This window comes from Heterocephalus glaber, unplaced genomic scaffold (assembly GCF_053883595.1).
Source record: "Heterocephalus glaber isolate CG9 unplaced genomic scaffold, H.glaber_assembly_v1.0 deba00000122, whole genome shotgun sequence".
NCBI classification, from domain to species: Eukaryota; Metazoa; Chordata; class Mammalia; order Rodentia; family Bathyergidae; genus Heterocephalus; species Heterocephalus glaber.
Genome location: NW_028258138.1, coordinates 4,901,523 through 4,923,358, shown reverse-complemented (window position 1 = coordinate 4,923,358; position 21,836 = coordinate 4,901,523). Strand labels below are relative to the sequence as shown.

The 21,836-nt window shown below is 54.7% G+C and overlaps 2 protein-coding genes across 10 annotated transcripts in view; one reads left to right on the top strand and one right to left on the bottom strand.

Moving 5' to 3' along the window:
* The window catches only part of Hlcs (holocarboxylase synthetase), a 187,109-nt gene extending 180,697 nt beyond the window's left edge, over positions 1-6,412 (top strand). For all 6 annotated transcript variants that reach the window (XM_021256277.2, XM_087212054.1, XM_087212067.1 and 3 more), the window contains 2 exons: positions 1,656-1,869; positions 3,421-6,412. In XM_021256277.2, the coding sequence (XP_021111936.2) occupies positions 1,656-1,869; positions 3,421-3,592 (386 nt within the window). In that variant the 3' untranslated portion in view covers positions 3,593-6,412. The remainder of the gene's footprint in view (positions 1-1,655; positions 1,870-3,420) is intronic.
* Positions 6,413-6,823: 411 nt separating this feature from the next.
* The window catches only part of Sim2 (SIM bHLH transcription factor 2), a 40,715-nt gene continuing 25,702 nt past the window's right edge, over positions 6,824-21,836 (bottom strand). Inside the window, exons 7-13 of one of the 4 annotated variants that reach the window (XR_015451547.1) lie at positions 18,194-18,300; positions 13,075-13,222; positions 11,670-11,838; positions 10,443-10,839; positions 8,798-9,578; positions 8,558-8,635; positions 6,824-8,460 (exon numbers count right to left, since the gene is read on the bottom strand). Coding sequence is in view for 2 of the 4 variants with exons in the window: in XM_087212075.1 (XP_087068201.1) it covers positions 9,166-9,578; positions 10,443-10,839; positions 11,670-11,838; positions 13,075-13,222; positions 18,194-18,300 (1,234 nt within the window). In the remaining 2 variants the exon portion in view is untranslated. Of the gene's footprint in view, positions 8,636-8,670; positions 9,579-10,442; positions 10,840-11,669; positions 11,839-13,074; positions 13,223-18,193; positions 18,301-21,836 lie in introns of those variants that run through there. The other 3 variants (XR_015451546.1, XM_087212091.1, XM_087212075.1) reach the window with 3 other exon arrangements.

Below are 21,836 nucleotides of genomic sequence, written 5' to 3'. Positions count from 1 at the left end.
AAAATTGCCCTTCCCAGCTATGCAAAAGTCTCTTTTTAAACTTTATAATGACTGCCGAAGGTGGGGCAAAAAGTTCCCATCTCACCTCACACATGGAAATCAGGCAAGGAGATGGGTCTCGAGGCAACTTGAGAAGTTTTTAGGTCTCTGGTCATCCAGCCGCCAACCTGCCCAGTGGAATTTAATTAGTGTTCAGAAATCAGTAACGAACAGAAAACATGCGGCCCTGTGTTGGAAGTGCCAGCCAAAGAACACAAGGCCTGTTTCCAGCCCCGCCGCCAGCCAGAGGTATTATTCTGGGCAGCTCCTTCGCACCGCGCAGCTCGCTTCCTATCTCTGAATGAGAGCTGGGGGCTGAGGTCTCCCACGTGGCGTCCTCAGCGGGGGGCTAAGGAATTTTGTCAGCCTGGGGAAAGCAAAAGGCCCCTGCAGGGAGGCTCCTCGCCTTGATTAAATTCCTGGCACCCCTGGGGTGCAGGGGAGAGGCTTCAACAGGGAAAGAGTCAGAGCTGCCTGCAGGGGCGCTGTTCCGTCCTTCTACAGACAGCCTGAGGGGACGCGGTGTCGCTAGGGTCCCGAGAACTCTTCACTTTCTGAACACAAGGGAGAATTTTCAGATTTATGCAGCACTTGACTGAATGCTTTGCTCTCAGTAGGTGCTTCAGATACTGACGGTCCCTGTGGCCAGATGAAGGGAGAAACTGAGTTTTGTGCCTGTTGTAATTACTTGTTTTTCCAGGTATAATTTACATTGCTTGTGTTTTAGCGTTTTTTTCTTTTTGTGGCACTGGGGATGGAAGCCATGCTAGGCAAGCACTCTACCACTGAGTTAGCCCTCACCCTCTTTATTTTTTATTTTGAGACAGGATTGCACTAAGTCACTAATTTGCTTAGGCTGGTCTCAAACTCAAGGTCTTCCTGCCTCAGCCTCCTGAGCAGCTAGGATTACAGACTTATGCCATTGCTCCTGCCAGCTTGGTTTGTGTCTTCATGGCTGGGATATGCCTTTAAAAATCAGAGGCCAGTCCATCCTTCCTTTTACAACAGAATGTCCCTTCAGTGATACTCCCAGTGTCGTCCTTCTTCCTGAGGCCGTTATTGTGGGGACTGTTTGCCAGGAGACCCTGAAGGTGTGCTTTCCCCCGAGGACACAGGGTTAAGAGACAGATGTTCAGGTGGACCATGACCAGGTTTGAAGTCTCTCAACCAGGGTTCGTCCTCAAACCATGAAGAAAATTCCTGTCTCCCAGCATGTGTTGTGTCATTCACGCAAAAAAGGAAAAGCAGCGGTCTTTTCCGGCACGCTCCGTGCCTAGGCTGGGGGGACGGGGGTCAGTTACTTCGGAAGCACACAGGGGCTCTGTGCCCACAGCAGCCCCTGTTTTCACAGCCAGCCTGCCCGCCTTCCCTGCCTTCCCATTTGCAGTAAGGGTGCCCCACTCCTGGTGGGTGGCCAAGAAGTTGGGGTCAGACTGTAGCTTCTGGGCTGGGAAGAGCTCTGGGGGAGAGTGCTTGCTGGACATGCACAAGGCCCTGGTTCCATCCCCAGTGGCACGAAATGAGAACCATTGCTCTTTCCAGGGGCTGTGGAGGACTGGGTGACGCCAGCGAGGAGCTGAGCACTGAGCTGCTCATTTTGTTCGTTTGTTGTGCAGGCTTTGGGTTTAATGTGACCAACAGTAACCCTACCATATGCATCAATGACCTCATCGAAGAATACAACAAGCAACACAGAGCAGAACTGAAGCCCTTAAGAGCTGACTGTGTCATCGCCAGGGCTGTGACGGTGCTAGAGAGACTCATCGACATGTTTCAGGATAGAGGGCCTGACGGCGTCCTCCCCCTGTATTACAGATACTGGGTCCACAGGTCAGTGCCCAGCGGCTTTATTAGGTCCGCAGTTCAGCATCCAGAAGCGAGGATGTGCACAGTCTGAATAAGAGTAACCGCATGTTACCTCTGGGACGGGGAACTAGAAGACACCACCTTGACCGAGTTGGCCCTCCAGGGCCTCGTGCCTCCTGGTGGGATGTGTGGAAAGCATCCGAAATCCAGCTAGTGTGACTTCCCGAGGAAGCCCCAGTCAGGCACATCTAGAGGGGGAGCATCCTAGAGCGGTGGTTCTCACAGCGAGATACCCAGCCTCATCCGGGAACTTGTTAGAGATGCAAATTCGCAGGCAGAACCTACTACACCGAAAGAAGCTGGGGCCGGGGGCTGGGGCTGGCGCTGTCCCAGCAGGTGCCACTGACGTTTAGAGAACACTGCCTCCACCTTGAAGAATGTCAGTGTCCTCAGCCAGACCGAGAGAAGGGGCGAGAGCTGCTGGAGATGCAAGAGTCTAGGGAGGCTGCAGCTGACTATGGTCTGTGTGCCTAATGAGGTGCTGGCCACAGGGCAGGAGCCAGAGAGATGCCACGGGGCCCAGGTCTGAGCTAGGAACTGGCTGTGTATTAGCTCAGCACCTCGGCTACAGATGACCCACATCAGAGGCGGTCACTACTTCAGGGCTGGGCTTCTTGGGGGGTGGCGTGGGGTTAGGGTTTGGGGGGATTGCTGTTTTGCTAGGGAGACACACACTAAAGTTTAAGCACCAAGGGTCATGATGCCTGGAGCTTATTTTTAATGATGCAGGAAAATGAATGTGGGTCAAGAGAAAAAGCAAATATGGAAAGGAAAACGCTGTCATTTGGCAGGGGAAGGTGAGGTTGGTGGACCATTCTCTCAGCTTTTCTGGAGGTTTGAAATTCTTCAAAATAAATATTTGGGGCGAGGGGACCTGAAGTTCTGGCTCAGGGATAGAGCGTTTGCCTGGGATGTATATGAGGCCCTGCGTTTCATCCCCAGTACCACAAAAATTAATAAGTAAAGTTTCTAAAACTATAATAAAAATGGGGTGGGTTCTCTACTTTGAAAACTGTTGCCAAGGATGTAAGTTAACAGTTGCTTTGGAAAACAACCAGAGGAAGCAGGAGCAGAATGATGCTGCCTAACTTTATAAGACAGTCTCTTCTCTCCCCTGTGCCTCGGTCTCAGCTGCAAAGACTGAGTTACAGGTGTCTAGGACTGCTGTGGGTAGAGGGGCAGGGTCAGCAGCCTGATGATCAGAATCTGGAGAAGTCCCAATCCACGACCCTGGTTATTTTATTTATTTTTTATTTTATTTCATTTTTTTGACATGGTCTCGCTAGGTACTTCAGGCGATCCTCCTGGCTCAGCCTCCCCAATGCTAGGATTACAGTGTGTGCATCATGCCTGGCTGACCCTGGTTATTTAGTAGTAATGAAAACAAAGCTCAGAGGGGGCTCTCCTGCCACCGTGGTCAGCCTCAGTCCTCTCCCCAGTACCCCCGGCCCTTAGTAGAAGGGACAGTTATTTTGCAGAGTCACACTCTGTAACCCTGCTGTGTTTCCTTTGCAGCGGCCAGCAAGTCCGTCTGGGCAGCACCGAGGGCCAGAAGGTGTGGATTGTGGGCCTGGATGACTTGGGGTTCCTGCAGGTCCACCAGGAGGGCGGCGAGGTGGTGACCGTGCACCCCGATGGTAACTCCTTCGACATGCTGCGCAACCTCATCCTGCCCAAACGGCAGTAGCAGGGCCTGGCCTGGCTGGGCGGAGTGCGCAGGCCCCGAGTCCACAGCAAGCGTGGCACTCTGTCGCCGCCACCCTAGCCAGGACCTGGAAAGCTAATGTAGTGTTGAGGGTGATTTTTCCTCCCTCAAGTCATTTGTTAACTCTATTTTCCCCTATTTTTCTGATTTTTAAAGGTTTTGTTGTTTCGCTGGGTGTTTGAAGATGCTTCCAGGTGGAGGGCAAACAGGTGAAAGAGTTTAGGTGAAGCCCCACACGGGGTGCTAAATCAGCCCCTTCCTTTGAGCTTGGCTTTGGGTTTACTGGGGAAATTTTTTTTACGTGGAAACAGGAATGGAATCATTCAAATGATTTTCTAGTAGTGGAGGCCTTTTCAGCCCTAAGCTATTAAAAAAGCAAAGGAGAAACGCCCCGGGCACAGGTGGTCCCTTGGAGGGGCGGCCCGTTCCAGTTCCCGCGGACTGGACAGAGGCTGTCAGTGGAGAGAGAAGGCGGTGGATCGCCGGGCGAGGAACACCCATGCCCGCGCATAAGAACCTTGGAACCGGTTCCTTATCCTCCCGTGGTTTCGGGAACTCTCCTTCCTGAGTTCCAGTTGAAGACGTGGATCAGGCCCAAGGCCCTTCAGATGTGGAGGAGCAGCTTGGGGCAGGAGCAGATCCAGCTCCGCAGGGGGAGGTGAAGGCTCTCTCGTGCCACATGCAGCCAGGGCTTCGGGAGCTTTGAAGGAACTTTCTGGAGCGTCCCTGCAGAGTTTGTACACTCAGAAGGTAGAGTACGCGGCATTGTACTTTTCGTTGTTGTCTTTGAGACGGTCTTGCTATGTATATATAGCTCAGGCTGACCTTGCACTCACTGTGTAGCCCAGGCCAGCCTCATACAGTGATCCTCCTGCTTCAGCCTCCCAAGTGCTGGGATTACAGGCTTGTGCCACCATGCCTGGCACTATGGCATTGAATTTGAAAGTCTTAATTTTTGCTCTCTACTTCCTTCTATTGCCAAGAAAGAAAACGATACTGATACTGAAAGCCATGTTTGCTGGAAGAATATGCATGCATGTGGCCTCCATGTAGCTTTCAAAGAAGACAGTCCAAATCTGAGGTCCTAAACGGCTCTGCGGCAGGACAGAGAAGAGGAAGCCTTTGTGCGTTTACCATCTCCAGACGTACACCCTGCTTCCTGGGCAGGTCCATCTCTCCCACACTCACGGAGCACACCCAAGCTTTTTAGCTTCAACAGCCCAATTTCTGTTCACTCTTCTCACTTCCTGCCAGCCCCAGCTGAAGTCAGTGGAAAGAAAACTGGACACCACACTCAGCTTTGAACAAGACCCCCCTCACTGTAAACCAGCACCTTCCTCATGCTGGTCTTACGCAGCCAGGCTAATTCCAGAAACTTGTGGTTTTCGGTGTAAAATCTGCCTGCCTTGAGCCAGGCATAGACAGCCCCATAGGAGGAAAAAAACACCATGTTTAGTTAAGTCTCCCAACCTGATCTGTGTGTTTTGGAAATGTTACTGTAAGAGGACTTCAGAAGTCATGTTTGCAAATAAGGCTTCCATTAGAATTATTTTTCTTAAGAAATCACTCTCTCTTAAATGGCCAGGTCTTCTTCTGGAGTGAATGGCACGTTGAAGTAACAGTCCACCGCGGAGTGTCACGGGGTGGGCTCTGCTGGCCAGTGCCCCAGCTTCGTTTCTGAGCTCGCAGCAGAAGGCAGGTCAACTCTGAGGGGCCGTGGTTGTGGTTGTTGTTGTTGTTTTGTTTAATTTCTTTGGGGAATTATTTAATGAAAAACATACTGTGAAGGCTTATTCTAGATAGCTGTGCTTTGAGGGAAAAACATTATCATTTAATTTCCTTTCTGTAAATTAAAACTGATGAAGTGTGGCCATGTCAAAGCTCCCTGAGATATCCCGTGCACACCACTTGGCCCTGTGAAATCAGCTTTTGGGGGGCGTTCCTGGATGTGCAGGACAGCCAGTCGTGTTGGGAGAGACAAAAATAGGCCACACTTTCCATAAACCTGGTTCTGCCTCACATGAGCCAAAGACTGTTGAAATTCTGCTTCACGGAGAAAATGATGGCCTTTTACAGTTTGCACCAGAGAAATCGGTCTGCTGCGGCAGACTCCACAACGGGGTGCTCATGCACTCGGGAGCTTTAACATCTCCACTGAAATTACATTTTCTTTGTCATCTTTAAAACTGGGCCGTTCAACTCATGATCACCACAAGTGTTTACAGTACTGGATTATCATCCCCCAGTTTAAAGTGCATTGAGAGCTTCGTGTGGCGGCACATGCCTGTAATCCCAGCACTTGAGAGGCTGAGGCAGGAGGATTGCTGCCAGTACTAGGCCAGCCTGAACTACGTAGCGAGACCATCTCAAAAAACCAAAAAAAAAAAAAATAATAATAATAATAAAGTGCATTGAGCATCTACCACATTTTGTCAGAAGGCAAGGGATCCTCAGTTCTGGATTCCTGGGGCAGTGGCCTGTGTAATGGGACACAGTACCAGGGTTTCCGTGGCCCTGGTGGAGCAGCTCAGGAGGCCTGGGGGGCCGTGGTGGAGGTGGGCAGGAAGGGTCCGTGCCTGCAAGTGACACTGTAGCACACTGGTGTGACCTGACTTGGGAACAAGTGGCCCATCGGAGGCCTGGGGGAGACCTAGGGAGGGACCCCAGGCCCCACGGGCAGCTCAAGTGTCCACCTTGGCTTTTTTCTTTAACTTTTCAAAGAGTCATTTCTGCAAAGAATCACTTTAGACCAATGCCTATAAAAAGCAAGTCTACCAAAATAAACATAAAACTTTCTCCATCGTTCAGGCTCATTCTTCTTAACTCACAAATTTCATTTTAAAAAACAGGCTGCTTTTGGTAAGTCATTTTTTGTTTAAACATTTTTTACAAAATAAATAAAATGTTTTTACATAATAAGGAATATGTATGAATTTCTGAAGTGTTAAGCCAGGCATCTTTTTTGTGTTTTGGTTTTTTGTTTTTTTGTTTTTTTTTTTTTAAGGTACCAGGTATCGAACTCGGGCCCTTGCATCTGTGCAGCAGGCAGCGAAACACTGAGCTAAATCCCCAGCCCCTTGGTTTTTGTTTTAATGTAGTTTTGACAATAGAGAAATCTTATTACTCCAAAGAAAGTTAGCAAAACCCAGAAGTAAAAACTAAAAATTTTTTAACTGAGTTGAGGAATAAATTGAATGTGACAATTTAGATTCCGTTCTTTAGGGATTTTTCGTATTTTTTTGTGAAAACCAATTGATCTTTGTCAAAAGTATTTCCCCCAAGATCTTAGCCTTATATTCTATACTTAAGTTTAGGAATGATGTGAATTACGCATTTCTGATAACCCAATGCACCAAAATAAGCTATTGTGATTTTGCAGTATTGATTTGAAAATGCCCTTTTGATTCTATTTCATTTGCAGCAGCCCCCACCATCTGCCTTGGAGGTCTGACAGCTCCAGTAAATCAGAACCTGGCAGACTTTATTCTGGGGCACTGGTGCTGCCCCCACCTTGGGGAGGGGGTGGGGAAACACAGGCCCTCACCTCTGCAGAGATCCGAATGGAATGGAAGGGCTTTTCTAGAAAACAGCTTCAGATAATAAGGCACTTCATTCCTGGGGGGTCCTGTGGAGGGCCCAGCTGGTCCTGAATTAGGCTGATGTCTCAAATCCACTTGAGCTCGCTTTTTTTGTCAACATGGTACATTAGGGCCCCTTACAATTTTTTTCTGTGAGAGACAGATTTATTAAAATACTTCCCCTTTCCCTGCCAGAAATTCACAGAAACCTAGGATTGATACCTCATTGGCTGCAGGATTTGGACGCTTAAAAAACGGAGGTTATGCTATTAGGTTGCCATGGTAACCACGGGGTCACTTTTGGGGAGCCCCTGGCCATCCTGAAGCAGCTTTCAGGGGCATCTTCCTGTTCTAGGCTATAAAAACTCGTGTTGTTTCAGACGAGGTGTTTTCCACTAACACATTTTCTTTTCCAAGTACACACGTACTCTTTGTTAAGCCTATTTGCATCATCCGTAAGTCTATATAGCAGGGCCATTTTTCTCAGCAGTAACCTTTGCTACTGAACTGCTTCGGAAGCCTTCACCATTTGTGCATACTGAACACAGCCCCAAGGGTTAATAACAAAGTAGACACAAAAAAGCAGTTTTCGGTACTTTATTGAAAAATGTCGGTGATGTCTATTTATCAAACCTATGCCTCTCAAGAATTATGGTTTCTTTAGGAGACTCCTGGCTTCCTGTAGTGCACACCGCGACAGCACCGAGCTGGGGGAGTGGTGGGCTCATCCAGCCCCGCCAGGTGACAAATGTTCCTCAGTGTGTACATTGTAACTCTGCCACTGTAAGCCAGGTGCACCCTGCAGGGAATAATAGGGTCCTCACTGGGCCCTGGCAAAAGATCAGTTGACCTTTCGAGAGCCCTTTGATTCTGGAGGGACCTCAAAAGGTGTGAAAAGCCCCCTCCACTCAGAAGGTGGAAGAAGTTTCCTGAAAGTAAACCGTTTTCGAAAAAGCAGCAAAACGACGAAGTGCTGACATAGCACGGAGCGAATCAGAAGCCTGCAACTCAAGGCATCCATCCAAATCACAGCCATGATGAGGATTTTTAAATGGTGCATCTTTGAGCAAAAACCATAAAAATGCAAGAAAAGTAATGGGCGTTTATTTTTCAAACACTGCTGGTGCTTTATAAACGAGCTCTGTCCACCTGTTGCGCACGCTGACCCTTCAAGGAAGCTGCTATACAGAACACGCCTGCGATGTGTCCGTCCTGCTCGTGGCATCCCTTAGGCGAGGCCGTCGCCGTCTCCATATTGCACATGCAACTCACCTAAGCACAGCGCGGCGAGCAACGCGAGTCAGTGGGTTACAGCTGTGCAGGGCGGGCGGGCTGGGGACCCGGTCACAGCTCTGCATTTAACGCCTACCCAGTACATTCTGAAGTGCTGTTCCGCAGTCCTCGGGGGCCGAGGTCAGAAGCGCTTGTTCACGTGTTTGTGAAACACCTGCGTACACACACACGCATGCACACACAATGGACTTGGCTTGCTGATTTTTGTATTCAAGAAAGGATTAAATGTTTTAGAAATTAGTAAGACTCATGAATGACTTTAAAGACAGCGGAGTTGTCTGTTCAGGGAACTCAAAATGACTACCTCTGCCTTTACCTCGGGACGGGAGAAGAAAGCTTCCCTCCTGTGGCCGCCCGCCTGGAACCGGGGCTCCCCTCTCCCCTCCTCCGTGTCTCGACTTGCAACGCCTTAAATCCCCGTCGCCAGCGCTGGGGATGTCGCAAGATGACCGAAGCTCCATGTCAAGGGGAAGAAACCAAGTGTCCTCAGTCAAAGGCGGGGAGCTCGAGGTCGCGGCGGGCGTTGCGGGTCAGGGACGGGCGGCCCTGCCCCACCGCGTCCCCCGCTCCGCCCGCGAGGTGGCACCTGCGGTGCAGCTCTCAAGCGGCCGCGGAGCCCTGCAGCAGCTGCGCACGGCCGGCCGTCTGCTGGGCTCGGGCGGGCGAGGCCGGGCTGCGGCTTCGTCACCTGCCGTTGGAGATGATGACCGACGCGCCCAGGTAGTGCGGCCTCGGGGCGCCGGGGGCCGAGGCTGCGGCGGGGCCCGGGTGCCGGGGCCGCAGAGCGCACTCGGGGGCCGCGGGGCCGCAGGCGAGGCCGGGCGCAGCGCCCCCCGGCGGCCCGCGCCGCGCCAGCACGCGGTGGCAGTTGAGCAGCACGAGGGGCAGCTGCGCGCGCGCGCCCGGCGGCTCGGGGCCCGGAGGCGCACAGCACTCGGGCAGGCGCGCGGCGTCCCGAGCCTGGCGCGCGGCCTTGGCACCCGAGCCCGGCGCCGGCTCCTCTCCGAAGTGGCCGCAGCTCGGGAAGCTTGGCGGCGGCGGCGGCGGCTGGGGCGCGGGGTCCTCGCCGAATCTGCGCGCGATGGCGCCGGGCGCTGCTGCGGGGACAGGCGACAGACACGTTAGACGCTCGCGCGCCCAGAGCTCCGCCACCCTGCCCAGCGCGCCCTTCCTTCCCCGTGCGCGGGGCAGTCGCGAACGGCGACCGAAAAGTCTTGGGAAAGCCCGGCTCTCCCGCACCCGTGAAATGAAAATAAAAAGGGCACAGCTCAGTGTAAAGGCCCCGGATTCAAGCCCCAGCACCACAGAAACAAATATATGTCAAGTCATAGTTTTTTCAGCTATTTACCAACCCTTCACCTAATCTTTCCTTTCTTGATGTTTGGGGAAAACCCATCCTTGGCCGAGCCGAGCCAGGGACCCAGGGCGCCGTGGGGGCTGTGGCCCGAAGCCGAGGAATCCCTGCTCCTGGGCCGGACCTGGCCTTTTCTACCCCAGTTACCGTCACAAGCAGGCCGTCAGATCGGGGAAGCTGGAAGCCCATGCCGGCCTGCACGCCCCTGGTCGCCGGGCAGTGGGAGGCCCGGCTGAGATTGGCCTTGCTGTCCACCAGCCCGAGGTTTCCACCCACACCGGAACTGGCGTGGGAGATGAGCCCACAGCCTGCCCCCTCCCGGGCACCGGGCGCAGGGAGAAGCAGTCCACTCAAATCAGAGCAGCTGGGAGACCTCGAAAATCACTCCCCTTTCCCGGGGCTGAAAGAGGCTTTAGTGGGGCCGGATCCTTGGCTCTCCTTTGCCCTTCACACTGCCACTAGTGTGCCCAGGCCCAGGCTGCCCGCTGCTCCCCGTGTGAAGCTGGGGAGTCCTCCGCGGAGCAGAGAAGGGAAGGCCTGCCCAAAGTCAGGGGGTTCCGTGCCAGCCGCCTGGCCTCGGGCCCCGCCCGCGGTCCCCAGCACCCACCTTCATAGCCGGCCACGAGGTGCCGAGCCGCGGTCCCAGGTGGCTCGGGAAGGCCCTTAGGAGCTGCGGGCTGGCCGGCGGGCACCAGGGGGCTGGCGTAGTGCCACTGGCACTCGCTGCCAGCCGGCAGTGTGCTCAGGAAGAGGCGTGCCACCTCGCATGGGGAGCCCTGGGGTTGCCCAAACTTGGCGGGCAGCACGGGCTTCTTGCTGCCGAAGACGGGTGCATCCAGGGGAAAGGGTCCGTAGCGGTAGAAGGGCAGGCCGTAGGGCGGCGCGTACAGGAGGTCACTGCCTTCCGGGTGCAGCTGCTGCTCTGGGGTGCCACCGGGGGCACTGGCTCCCCATGCTCCGAGCTGGCCACAGTCCAGTTTGTCCACGTGGAACGCGCCGTGCTGCTGCGGGCAGAGAGGATGGTGACGGCCGGCCGGGGACACAGAAGGTCTGAGTTTCGGGCGCGGCCTCTGCGAGAGCCTGAACTGCCCCACCCCGAGGCCCTGGTGGGGACAGCGCCCTAGCCCCAGAGTGACAGGAGTCCTCACCCTGAGCTGACAACACACCAGACACAGGTGGACATCACTAGTTCCCAGAGTGCACGAACTGCATTATAAAACAGGGAAGATTTTCATTCTCAAAGTGCTCTGCGCTAAGCACAGTGGCGTGCACCTGTCATCCAAGCTGCTCGGGAAGCTGAGGCAGGAGGACTGCTTAAGCCCAGGAGTTTAAGAGGAGCCTGGGCTCCATGGTAAAGCTCTGCTTCAAAAACAAACAGAAAATGTCACAGAAACAGGACGGATGGGCTGGTAACCAACACAGCACAGATCCCGCAGCCCTGATGTGCCTTCTCCCATCAGTCATCTTTTCCCTATTCTTGACTGTCCACCTGGGTACTGGCTTGCCCCGAGCCATGCCACTACGGTGCAGACAGGACATCCACTCCTCGGGATCCCTGCTGCATGTTCAGAAGGTCATCATTCCTGAATGTGACCTGGTGTCAGCCAGGCGCACACCTGTAATCCCACCACTCTGGGAGGCTGAGGCAGGAGGATTGCAAGTTCAATTTAGCAACATAGCGAGACCCTGTCTCAAAGTAAAAATAAAGGGCTGGGAGTGTAGCTCAGAGTGATGTCCTACGCTCAGCCTCCAGTACCAGAAGATCAGTCAAACACTCCCACGTGTCCCAAGCCCCAGGAACAGACACATCAGCTACGTCCACCTGGCTTGTTACCTGCAGGGGATAGGGGTTTGTTCTCAGCTTCGTCTTCATCTTCATGTTTTTGGGTTTCACGAGTTTCCTGGTTTCTTGTGAGGTAGACAAGGCGGCCCTCCAGGAGTCCTGCGCCTTGGGAGCGGGCACCTGCTCCAGCGACAGCTGAAGCTCCTTGTATTCAATGTCCCTGGAGAGCAAGATTGGGGCTCGCATCAGGAGCAGCGGAAGACCGGCCGGCCGGCACCTCCGAGGCTGGGCGGGGACGGGACAGAGGCAGCTTGCTCCAGCCCAGATGGCCCCAGATGCGGCCAGGACGGTGGGCCCTAGGGAGGCTTCAGGCAGAAGGGACAGGGGACACGGACACTGATGACATCCAGGCTCGGGGTTCCCTCGAGATACCCCGGAAGCAGGGGACGCTGAGGTGTACCACGCCAGGGCTTCATGCCTGCCCTGCAGAGCCAGCCCGGCCAAGGCGTGCTCAGGGCACAGGGGTCGCCTCCAGAGGGCCAGGCCACGCAGGGCTCAGGTAGAAAGCTTCTGCTCACAGCTCTGCGCAGTCACCCTACTTCTCAACCCCGGGACCTGTCCATCACTTTAGGAATGAGCCTAGACTCCAAATCCTGTGCGCCCAGGACAGATGATGCCTCCCGGGTAGCACTGGGGCAACAGGAGAGCGCCAAGTACAGGTCGGGGCGAGGTGCAAGGGGACCTAGTAGCTATGGGAGAGTAGTCCCTCCCTGGCAGCTTCTAATGGCCTGAAACTGTGACTGAAGCCGATCGCTGGGTCTTTTTTTGGGGGGTGGGAGGGGGGATACCAGGGTTTGAATCCAGGGCCTTCACACTGGGCTACATCCCCGGCCCTTTTTAAAATTTTGAGACAGGGTCTTGTTAAGTCACTAGGTAACCCAGGCTGGGCTGGAACTTGTGATCCTCCTGCCCCAGCCACCCAGGTTGCTGGGATTCCAGGTGTGCACTGCCACACCTGGCACCTTCTGGGTCTTTTAAGGGGCCAAGTATTCACCATCATTTGCAACAGCTATGTAGGAAAATGGGAAATTGGGAGTTTTCCTCTGTCCCAAGTGGCAGAAGCTGTCAAGAGGACCAGCAGGCTGTAGGCACTGACAGCACAGGTTCAAATCCTGGCCGGATGTGTGCCGTCTTTGGACCCATTCCAGATGGGCTCTGTGCTGGGGTCCAAGCTACACCCAGGAGAGGGCCCCTCCTCAGCATCCCGGGAGCGTAGAAACAGCTGGGACCTTCCCACGTGACTGGGCTGCCCTGATCCAAACAGAACAGGAGACAAATGCACAGTTCAGAAAGAGAGAGGGAGGGAGGAGGTGGCGCTGACAGGAGCAAGCCATGTGATGAGGGGCGGGTGGTAGGGAGGGAGAGAGGAGGAAAGAAACAAATATGGCTGACTTACGTGAGGACATAATTGACACTCACGATGCAGTGCGGCCGGGAAGAGCGGTTGTTGTGCACCACGGTGGCGTAGCTCTGCACCCACACCCAGCCGCCCCGCTTGGACAGCAGCCGGTAGTATTTGGTGGTCACCTGGCCCTTCACCAGCACTGCAAGCACAAGGGGACAGAGTCCTCAGACCTCGGCAGGCCCGCTCTGGCGATGCCACCCCGCTGGTGACCTGCGTCCCTGCCCCAGCCTTTGGGGCCAAGGACACTGAGAACTAGATGCCCAAGGTCAGTCAGTGCCTGGGGGGAGCCGCCCCAGACCGAACCACAACCCGGCACTGAGAATCGGGTTTGCCCTTTAGGATCCAAAATGCCACACGTAGGCTCTAATGCCCAAAATCTCTCCTGGGCACAGGCGGTGAGAAACGGAGTTATTTAAACAACTTGGAACTCCAGGGCTTTCGCCTAGGCATCGAATTGCTGCTGCTGCTGTTTGCCATCCACCAGAAGGCTGTGTATTCAGAGTGAGACGGGTTGTCACTCTGCTGCCGCTGCGTTTTCTTCCCAACTACCTGCTCTCCTGGGGCACGCTAGTGTCCCATGCTGCACATGTGGAAAAACCCTCGGCTCCCTGACGCAGTTCCTGAAGACTGGGCCCCTGGACCCATCTTCCACACATGGGTATGAACAGCGGGCCGCCCAGCAGCCCCAAAGCCTCTGTGTGCTCCCAAACTGTGCTCTCCCCTCCCGGCCTCTGTGCAGGGGGAAGGGAGGGAAATACCCCCGGGCTGGGCTGCAGCGGAGCAAAGGGGCTGCTGCAGGCACCCCAGCCGTCCCAGGGCCGCAGACCTTCCAGCTGCAGGGAGTCGGCGATGGGGCTGTCTGGTTGCATAGGCAGCTGCAGGAGGAAGCCCCGGAAGCTCACAGAGAACCCCTGCTGGGCCAAAAGCAAGACCCCCCTCAGCGCGGCCACCCCCCAGCCCCAGCCCCTCCCCCGGCCATCAACCACTGGCTCTTTGCAGATGGCTCAGCTCTGTCCTCCACTTCAACACTGCATCAGAATGTGTCAGTGCAGGAGAAACTATGCTTCAGGCAGAACAGTCAAGAAGTTACCCTAATTTATAAAGAGTTCATACTGAGTAATAAAAACACCAAGACCCTGCTTACCAAAAACAAAAAAGTTTAAACCAGGCAATGGTGGTGCATGCCTGTAATCCCAGCACTCAGGAGGCTGAGGCAGGAGAACTGGTCGCCATGAGTTCAAGACCAGCCTGGGGTACACAGTGAGACCCTGTCTCAACCAAAAATTAATTAATTGATTAAAACCACCACGACCTTAAAAGCAAAAAGCAAGAACAGACAATTCCCCAAAGAACAAACAGGGAAAGGCTCAGGGGCTGAACACAGGTTCCACGCGCTTGTCTAACTCAGGCATAACAGCATCCATCAGATGAGCCAACAGTGACAGGGAACCGAGTCTGCCGCACAAGTCCAGAACAGGCAGAGCCATAGAGACGGAAGCCGACCAGGGTAGCCAGAGGAGGAAGGAGGAGAATGAGTGACAGCGAGAGCCAGGCTTCCCTGGAGACGATGGAAGCGTGTGGGAACAGAGAAGGCACTGGCAGCACGGCGGGGTCTGTGGACATGCTGCAAACCATGGTTACAAAGGGTGACTTTCACACTGTCTAAATTTTGTCTACGACAAAACCAAAATGCCAACAGGCAGCACCAGCGAGTGCGTGGCGAGGGGCAGAGGCCTCAGAAGCTCCCGCGGCAATTCTGTGGCCCCCAAAGAACAAGAGAGGCGGTGGAGCTTCCGCTGCTGGGCTCCCGAGATGCCCCCTCATCTTGCCTTTCAGCTCTGCGCCCCGCGGTGTTCACAGCCCGGGACTGAGCATCTAGTGCTCCCTCCCTGCCTCGCACTTCCTACTTCCTCGGATTTCTTGCAACACTCCTAAAAGCTCTCCAGAATCATCTTAAGCTGGATATAACGAAGCCAGCTCATCACAACCATTTTAAGAGTCGAACTGCAGAGATTTTATGATCTCTGACCTCCCCGACTCTGCCTTAGAAACGGAGACCAAACACACCCGTGCGTGGGCCTTTCTGTTCGCTTCTCTGCGGCCCAGCTGATAGCCCACATACCCATCCAGAGTGCAGCCCTACACACTCAGCCACAAGCTTTTCGGCTCTGCATCATTTCTCCTCCTGTCTGTCAGCCTTAATTTGCTGCCTGGAACGAAAGTGGGCCAGAGGGTTGCAAAACAAAGCCTTTCTTACAGGGGACAGACAGGGACAAGGAGATGTCCCCGAAGCATGAGCTCCCTCAGTCCACGCTGCACCTAGGCCGCTTTGGGATAGAAATTCTAGCTCCATGAAAAAGCTGAGCAAAAGGCAGGCCGCTTCCCGCTTCCTCTCGAGGTCCCGGCATGGGCACGGCCGGCCGTGTCTCAGGCCAGCCTCCGAGAGCAAAGTAAGCTTTGGCCTTGACAACTGTCCTCCTCTGATCTCCCACCTGCCCTCCCCAAGCCGACCCGCGTGGCCAGACTACAGAAAAGGGGCCTTGCTCTTTGCTTGGGTGAGGACAAGCACGCTCCCCCAAAGCATCTCTGTCACGGGCTGGACTGTGAGCCTGTCCTCACCACTCACCCCTCGAACCTCAGAATGTGACGGTATTGAAGACAGGGCTTTCAAGAGGGATTAAAGCTCATCCACGTGACTGGGTCCTTAGGAGGAGAGATGGGACAGACGCACACAGGGTCAGCCGTGTGAGGACTCGGAGCAGAGGCCACCAGGAGCCAAGGAGAGGCCACACAGGAAAGCCCTGTGGTACCCTCAGCTTGGCCTCCAGCCCCGGGCCGTGGGCATGGCGGGCTGAGCTCACGAAGCCAGGCCCTTAAGATCTGAACAGCAGGTGGCAAAAGAATCCTCCAGAAACAAGAGCTCAGGCCACCTACGCAGGGCTCTGTGAGGACAGCGGAACTGGGGCACAGGTGGCAGCCCTGGGCACCAACCGAGGAGTGGACGGCGGGCGGTGGGTCCCCGGTCCCACGGGGCAGGAGCTCGGTGTGAGGACCCAGGGGAGGTGAGACCCAGGGTACCAGAGGACAATGGATGGGGCTGGGACCAGGAGAAGCTCTGGAGAGCTGGCACATGGACAGACGATGCTGGGAGGGCGACCTTCCCTCGGGCCATGGTCGCTCCCCGTGCCTGAGCCATGCTGGAGGCCCCACCTTGCTGCCACCCCTCCCGCTCACACAGGACACAGCTGGCAGAGGAGACACTGAGGCAGGCGCAGGGGGCCCCATGCACCCAGCCATGCGGCTCCCCTTGCCCGGGCCAGGCCGGGCCATCTTCCCGGTCGCTCAGGCCAGCAGCAGGGCAGCAGCAATGGCTGTCAACATGGCCATGAAGCACCTCCTCCGGGCGCCTTCCCTCTCCCAGTTCCCTCGGATCCCTGCAACATCTGGCAAGGGCAGATTCCCTGTGAGATGAATGGATTATGGTGTACATCACAGGATGCCTCCAATGCAGGTGGCAAGCACACGTGCTCAGGAAGACCAGCCTGCTTCAGCCCACTGTGGGAACCACAGAAGGAAGACTCAAGACCAGACCAGCTGCCTCCAGGTTGGCCTGACTCGGCCTCCCTGGGGTCATCTCTCCATGTCCGGGACCCAAGAGCAACACAACCAGCATTGCTGCAGCCCTCCTGGGCTTTCCAAGAGGGGGAATCCCTGCCCCCTCCCTTAGCCAGCCACGAGGGATAAGAGCAATGGGGACCTGAGCTCAGGGGCTCCATTCCCACACCACAAATGGAAATGAAGACTTTGAATGCGAGAGGCCCTTCCTGCATGGAGGCCTGATGTCCACCCCGGGAGCCCGCTGGGAAAGGCAGCGCTTGGCCGGGGAGCTTGTGGAGTGGGCATCTCCCCCTCACACCATCTTCAGGTCTCCAGGAGATCTCATTCTCTAACTGACACCTTCTCCTCATCATTCTCCCTGTCTGCACGAGAAACACTTTGCCCCCAGTCAGCGACTCTGACCTACAGATTCCATCCAAGCGCTAAGCAGCTGCTTCCCTACCCAGCTGAGTCTCAGAGTGATAGAGATTTTTGTAGGTCATGATTTGATCTTTAAAAATAATTGTAATCTCAGCATCCAGGAGGCTGAGGCAGGAGGATCACTGAGTTCAAGGCTAGCCTGAACTGCACAGCAAGACCTTACCTCAAAAAGGGGGAGAGGGCATTTAGCTCAGTGGCACTGTACCTGCCTGGCAAGTGCAAGGTCCTGAGTTCAATTTCCAGTACTGGAAAAAAAAGAAGAGGAAAAAGAAGAGCAGGAGGAGGAAGAAAGGACGCACGAAGGGTAAGGAGTCTGTCTGCCCAGTCAAAAGTCCTGCTTATTGCAGTGGCTTCTAGGGTGCTGTGGGTGACAGCAGTGACACTTGGGTGACATCATGTTCACTGGCCACCATCCACCCTGCACAGCCAGGAGGACGATGCAGCTGCAGACCGAGCTGCGGACCTGCTGTCCACTTCCCACTGGGCCCCCAGCCACTGTCCTGTGAGGTCTCTCAGATTACGGAGCGCAGCAGAGCCGGGAAGCGAGCCTGGTCCGCACTGCAGACCCCGCCCCTCCGGCCCCTGCCCCTCTAACCAGCAGCCTTGGGCTGGCAGCCGCAGGAGGCGCTGTCCACTCCATCCAAACCACCCCGCTTCCATCAGGACTAGAGGAGAGCAGCCCTCCTAACGTGACCACTGCACCCTGCCCAAATTCCAGATGTGCACGCTGCACCCTGGGAAAATCAAACACTGTTTGCTCTCCTTCCAAGCTGCCTTTTCCCACTGTGGGACACAATCATCACACCAGGGCTCAGTGACGGTCAGTCGGTGCCACTGTTCCTTGCAACTGGTGTCCAGATCTCACGGGGAGGCTGAGATCAGGATCCACAGCTAGGATCCGGTGACTCCCACGCATCCCGCTCCCGTCCGTGTCCGAGGGTGCCCTGGGGGCGGGGACCGGCCACACAGAGCTGTGCTTATCCATTCGGGATGGAAGGAGTCACGCAGAGGTTTAAAGATTCTCAGCCGTGTCCGCCCGGGCCACCCCACCCGGCCCAGACAGGCTACTCACGGAGGTGGTGCGCGTAGCGCAGCTGGAAGGTGTCGCAGCCGTGCACGTGGTGGTAGAGCGTCTTCTCGATCAGGTCCTGCGGCTCGTAGCCCGTCAGCTCGGTCACCCTGGGGGACAGCGCAGCTCCGTGAGTTACCCCGCTCTGAAGACCCGCTTGTTTAAACCAATATTGATTTTGACAGCTAATCAAGTGCTAAAAGTCGGGGTGGGGGTGGGGGGTGGAAACTGAGAGGTGCTTTTTTTTTTTTTAACAAGAAACAAATCTTTGAACTCTAGGCTGGCCAGGACCAGCAGCACTTGTGAGCAGCAGTGTTCTTCAGAATGTTTGGGACGGCTTCAAACCAGACCCTTTCTCAAGGTTGAGCTTTTTGAGGGGCCTCTGTGGGGAGCGGCAATACTGACACTGGGGACGCTTCCCTGACAAGGACAACCTGCTGTTTACGGGGCGGTGCATTCTGCACTTTGTTTCTCCCCTGGTCTGCAGATGGGCACTGCGGGGTGGGCTTTTAAATCCACTCCACATTGGACACCGCTGCTCAGCACAGGTGGCCTTGAACCCGGTGGCTGGGCCACTCCCACTGAAGGGAACTGTGGACAACTGGAGATGTCTGAGCCTTGGATCAGGGGAGGATTATTTCAGACCCCCCAGAAAACAGCGCAACATCTGCAGATATTGTGACTACAAGGGAGGCCTTAAGCTCTCCGTGGAGACGGAGGCCTTTTCCCAGTGCTTACGTGACACGGCCCCTCTTTCTTGTCATCACGCCTGGGCGTATTCATTTCCCATTCGGCTCTTTGAAGAAAAGTGGTGTCGGAGGCCGCACCAGCTAACCTTGGGATGGCTCCGTCCACAGGTGACGAGCGTGTGGTGACGGTATGTGTCCCAAGCTTGGGGCCACGCAGTGGGGAAATGGGCCCAGAGAGGAGGTGGCCCTAACCTCAAGGACAGATGGAAGAGGGGGACAAGCAGGGATTCCCGCGGGGAGTAAGGCTACAAGGAGACGTCAGTTCTGGAGGACAGGGAGGGAGGCCGGGGCAGGCTGGACCTGGGCACTGCTCGCCGGGACCGGACATGCTAGTTGCAGATTAAACCAGGAAACTTAACCTTCTGTTCTTGAACCCTCTTCCCTTTCTGTTGAGTTCTGCTTGGGCTCTGGGTCCTAAATCTGGGAGAGCCTCGTGTTTCCCCCTGGCGGGGCACACACTGGCGTACATTCCCACACTCTTTCTCCGGGATGGGAGGAGGATGGCGCTGGAGGTGGGGGGAAGGGGACATCCCTTCCCTTCCCAAGCCCCACGAGCCGTTATCCGGGGCTCAAGGGACAAGTCTCGGGGCCACCTAGAACTTCAAGTCCCCTCAGAGTCTAACTGTGTGGCAGGAAAACTGAGACGTCTGGTTTCCCCCAAAGAGAAAGCCAGGCATCTCCACAGCTCGGGGATGAAAGAGGCTTCTCAGACCTTTTGGATGTCGAGGGCTAGAGCAAGGGCCCCAACATGTAAATGGATCAGAAACACATGGATTAGGTTTCTCATCAAAGTCCACACTGGCTTTAAAAATTAAAGGGGAGGGAAGGGCTTGGCAGGGTGCTCAAACCCATAGTGTCTGACGACCTGTCACAGGAATCTGCCAAACCCCAAACATCGCTGGGCTCACCCATCCTCCCCAAAAGCACCAGCTACAGTTTCAAAGTGAAATCCACAACCCCGAAGGAGCCAGCTTGCAGGTTATGTTGAGTTCAGCTGTGCCTGGGACTGGGCCAGGTGGGGTGCAGTGGACCCCCAACCCCACCACCCTCGCTTCTGTGACTGGGGCCTGCAGGGCCAGCCGACGCCTCCCTGGGGCTGCTGGGGTTTGGATACAGAAACTGACATGTCTGCCCTGCCTAGGCCTCTGGGTCCCTGGCCCAAGGCTTTTCAAAGATGACAGGAACTGCAACCAAATGGAACAAAGACCACAGCGACTGTGAGGGGATCTCCAGCACTCTTGTGATCTCTTGAAGTCCTTCCTCCATGAATGAAGCTTAGGAAAAGCCCAAAGATTTTTCAGAAAGCTTCCTGATACTGAGCAGGAAGAAGCACAGCTTTCCAGGAGGAGCAGAAAGTCTCCTTCAAGATGGCCACCCTTCTGTTCTCCTTCAAGATGGCTGCCCTGCTGCTCTCCTTCAAGACGGCCGCCCTTCTGTTCTCCTTCAAGATGGCTGCTCTTCTGCTCTCCTTCAAGATGGCTGCCCTTCTGCTCTCCTTCAAGATGGCCACCGTTCTGGGCTCCTTCAAGATGGCCGGCCTTCTGCTCTCCTTCAAGATGGCCACCCTTCTGTTCTCCTTCAAGATGGCCACCCTTCTGCTCTCCTTCAAGATGGCTGTCCTTCTGCTCTCCTTCAAGATGGCCACCCTTCTGCTCTCCTTCAAGATGGCTGCCCTTCTGCTCTCCTTCAAGATAGCACCCCCACATCCAAGGGGTAGGAGCTCCCAAGATGCTCCACAAAGGCCATATCTGAAGCATTCTTCAGGGAACAGATGGCAGCTTCTAGCTAACCTCCTCTAACTTTGACTGGAAAGAGTTCAGATCTCTCCTCTAGGGATACTCCCTTCCTTTTCTAGAGAATTCATTGGATCTTGGGTTTTTCTCAAATTATCTGTGAAATATTAGGAAGCAAAACTAGGGAGAAATCAGCTGGATTCTCCTTGATTCCTTCAATACTGCCCTTGGACAGCCTACTTCCTTAGAAATGGTTCCTAAGTTGGGAAAAGTGTCCCCATCACTACACACCAGGCTCTGAGGCAGCTGGCCTAGGCCCCTCTCCTCAGCATTTGTCACTATTTGGCCACCCTCAAAGGTATTGGCAGTCTCCCCCGAAGAGTTCCATTTTCTCTCTGCTTGGAGTCTGGGGATGGATAATGCCAGCTCCACTGAGCCAATGCTTGTCACCTCTTAGCTTCTGAATGGTTCTGAGGTGCATCCATAACTCCTGTCTTCACCTCCCGCCCTTAACCAGGTAGGTTTGGTTTTCTCAAAAAAGAATCAAGTGGTTAAAAATTATCAATATATGTGATATTTTACTATAATTGTTAAATAGTAAAAAAAAAGCTGAGTGTGGTGCACACCTATAATCCCAGAATTCTGGGAGCAGAGACAGGAGGATGTCAAGTTCCAGCCCACCCTGGGCAACACAGAGAGACCTAGAGACACCCTGTCTTGAAATAAAAAATAGTAAAAGGGGCTGGGGATCCAGCTCAGGGCAAAGGCCTTGGGTTCATTCCTCAGTGCCAAAAATAAATAATAAATAAAGTTAAAAAACAACAACAATTAAAAACTCAGTAGCCAGGCATCTTGGTGCACTCCTGTGATTCAACTACTTGGAGGGTTAAGGCCGGAGGACTGCTTGAACCCAGGAGTTCAAGGAGCGAGCACAAGAACCTGACTTGGTGGGGAGAAAGAAACAGAAAAAGAAAACAAAATCGGTAAACCCTGGCTTTACACAAAATGTACACGCCCTTCCTCCTGGAGAGCCATGCCACGCACACCAAGTTAGGACGGACCTCTCTTCATTCTGCCTGCACCGTGAAGGATCCACAGGCCAAGAGGCAGTGGGCTGGAGGCAGAGGGCTTTGTTTTCCATGTGTGTTACATCTGTTACCTAAT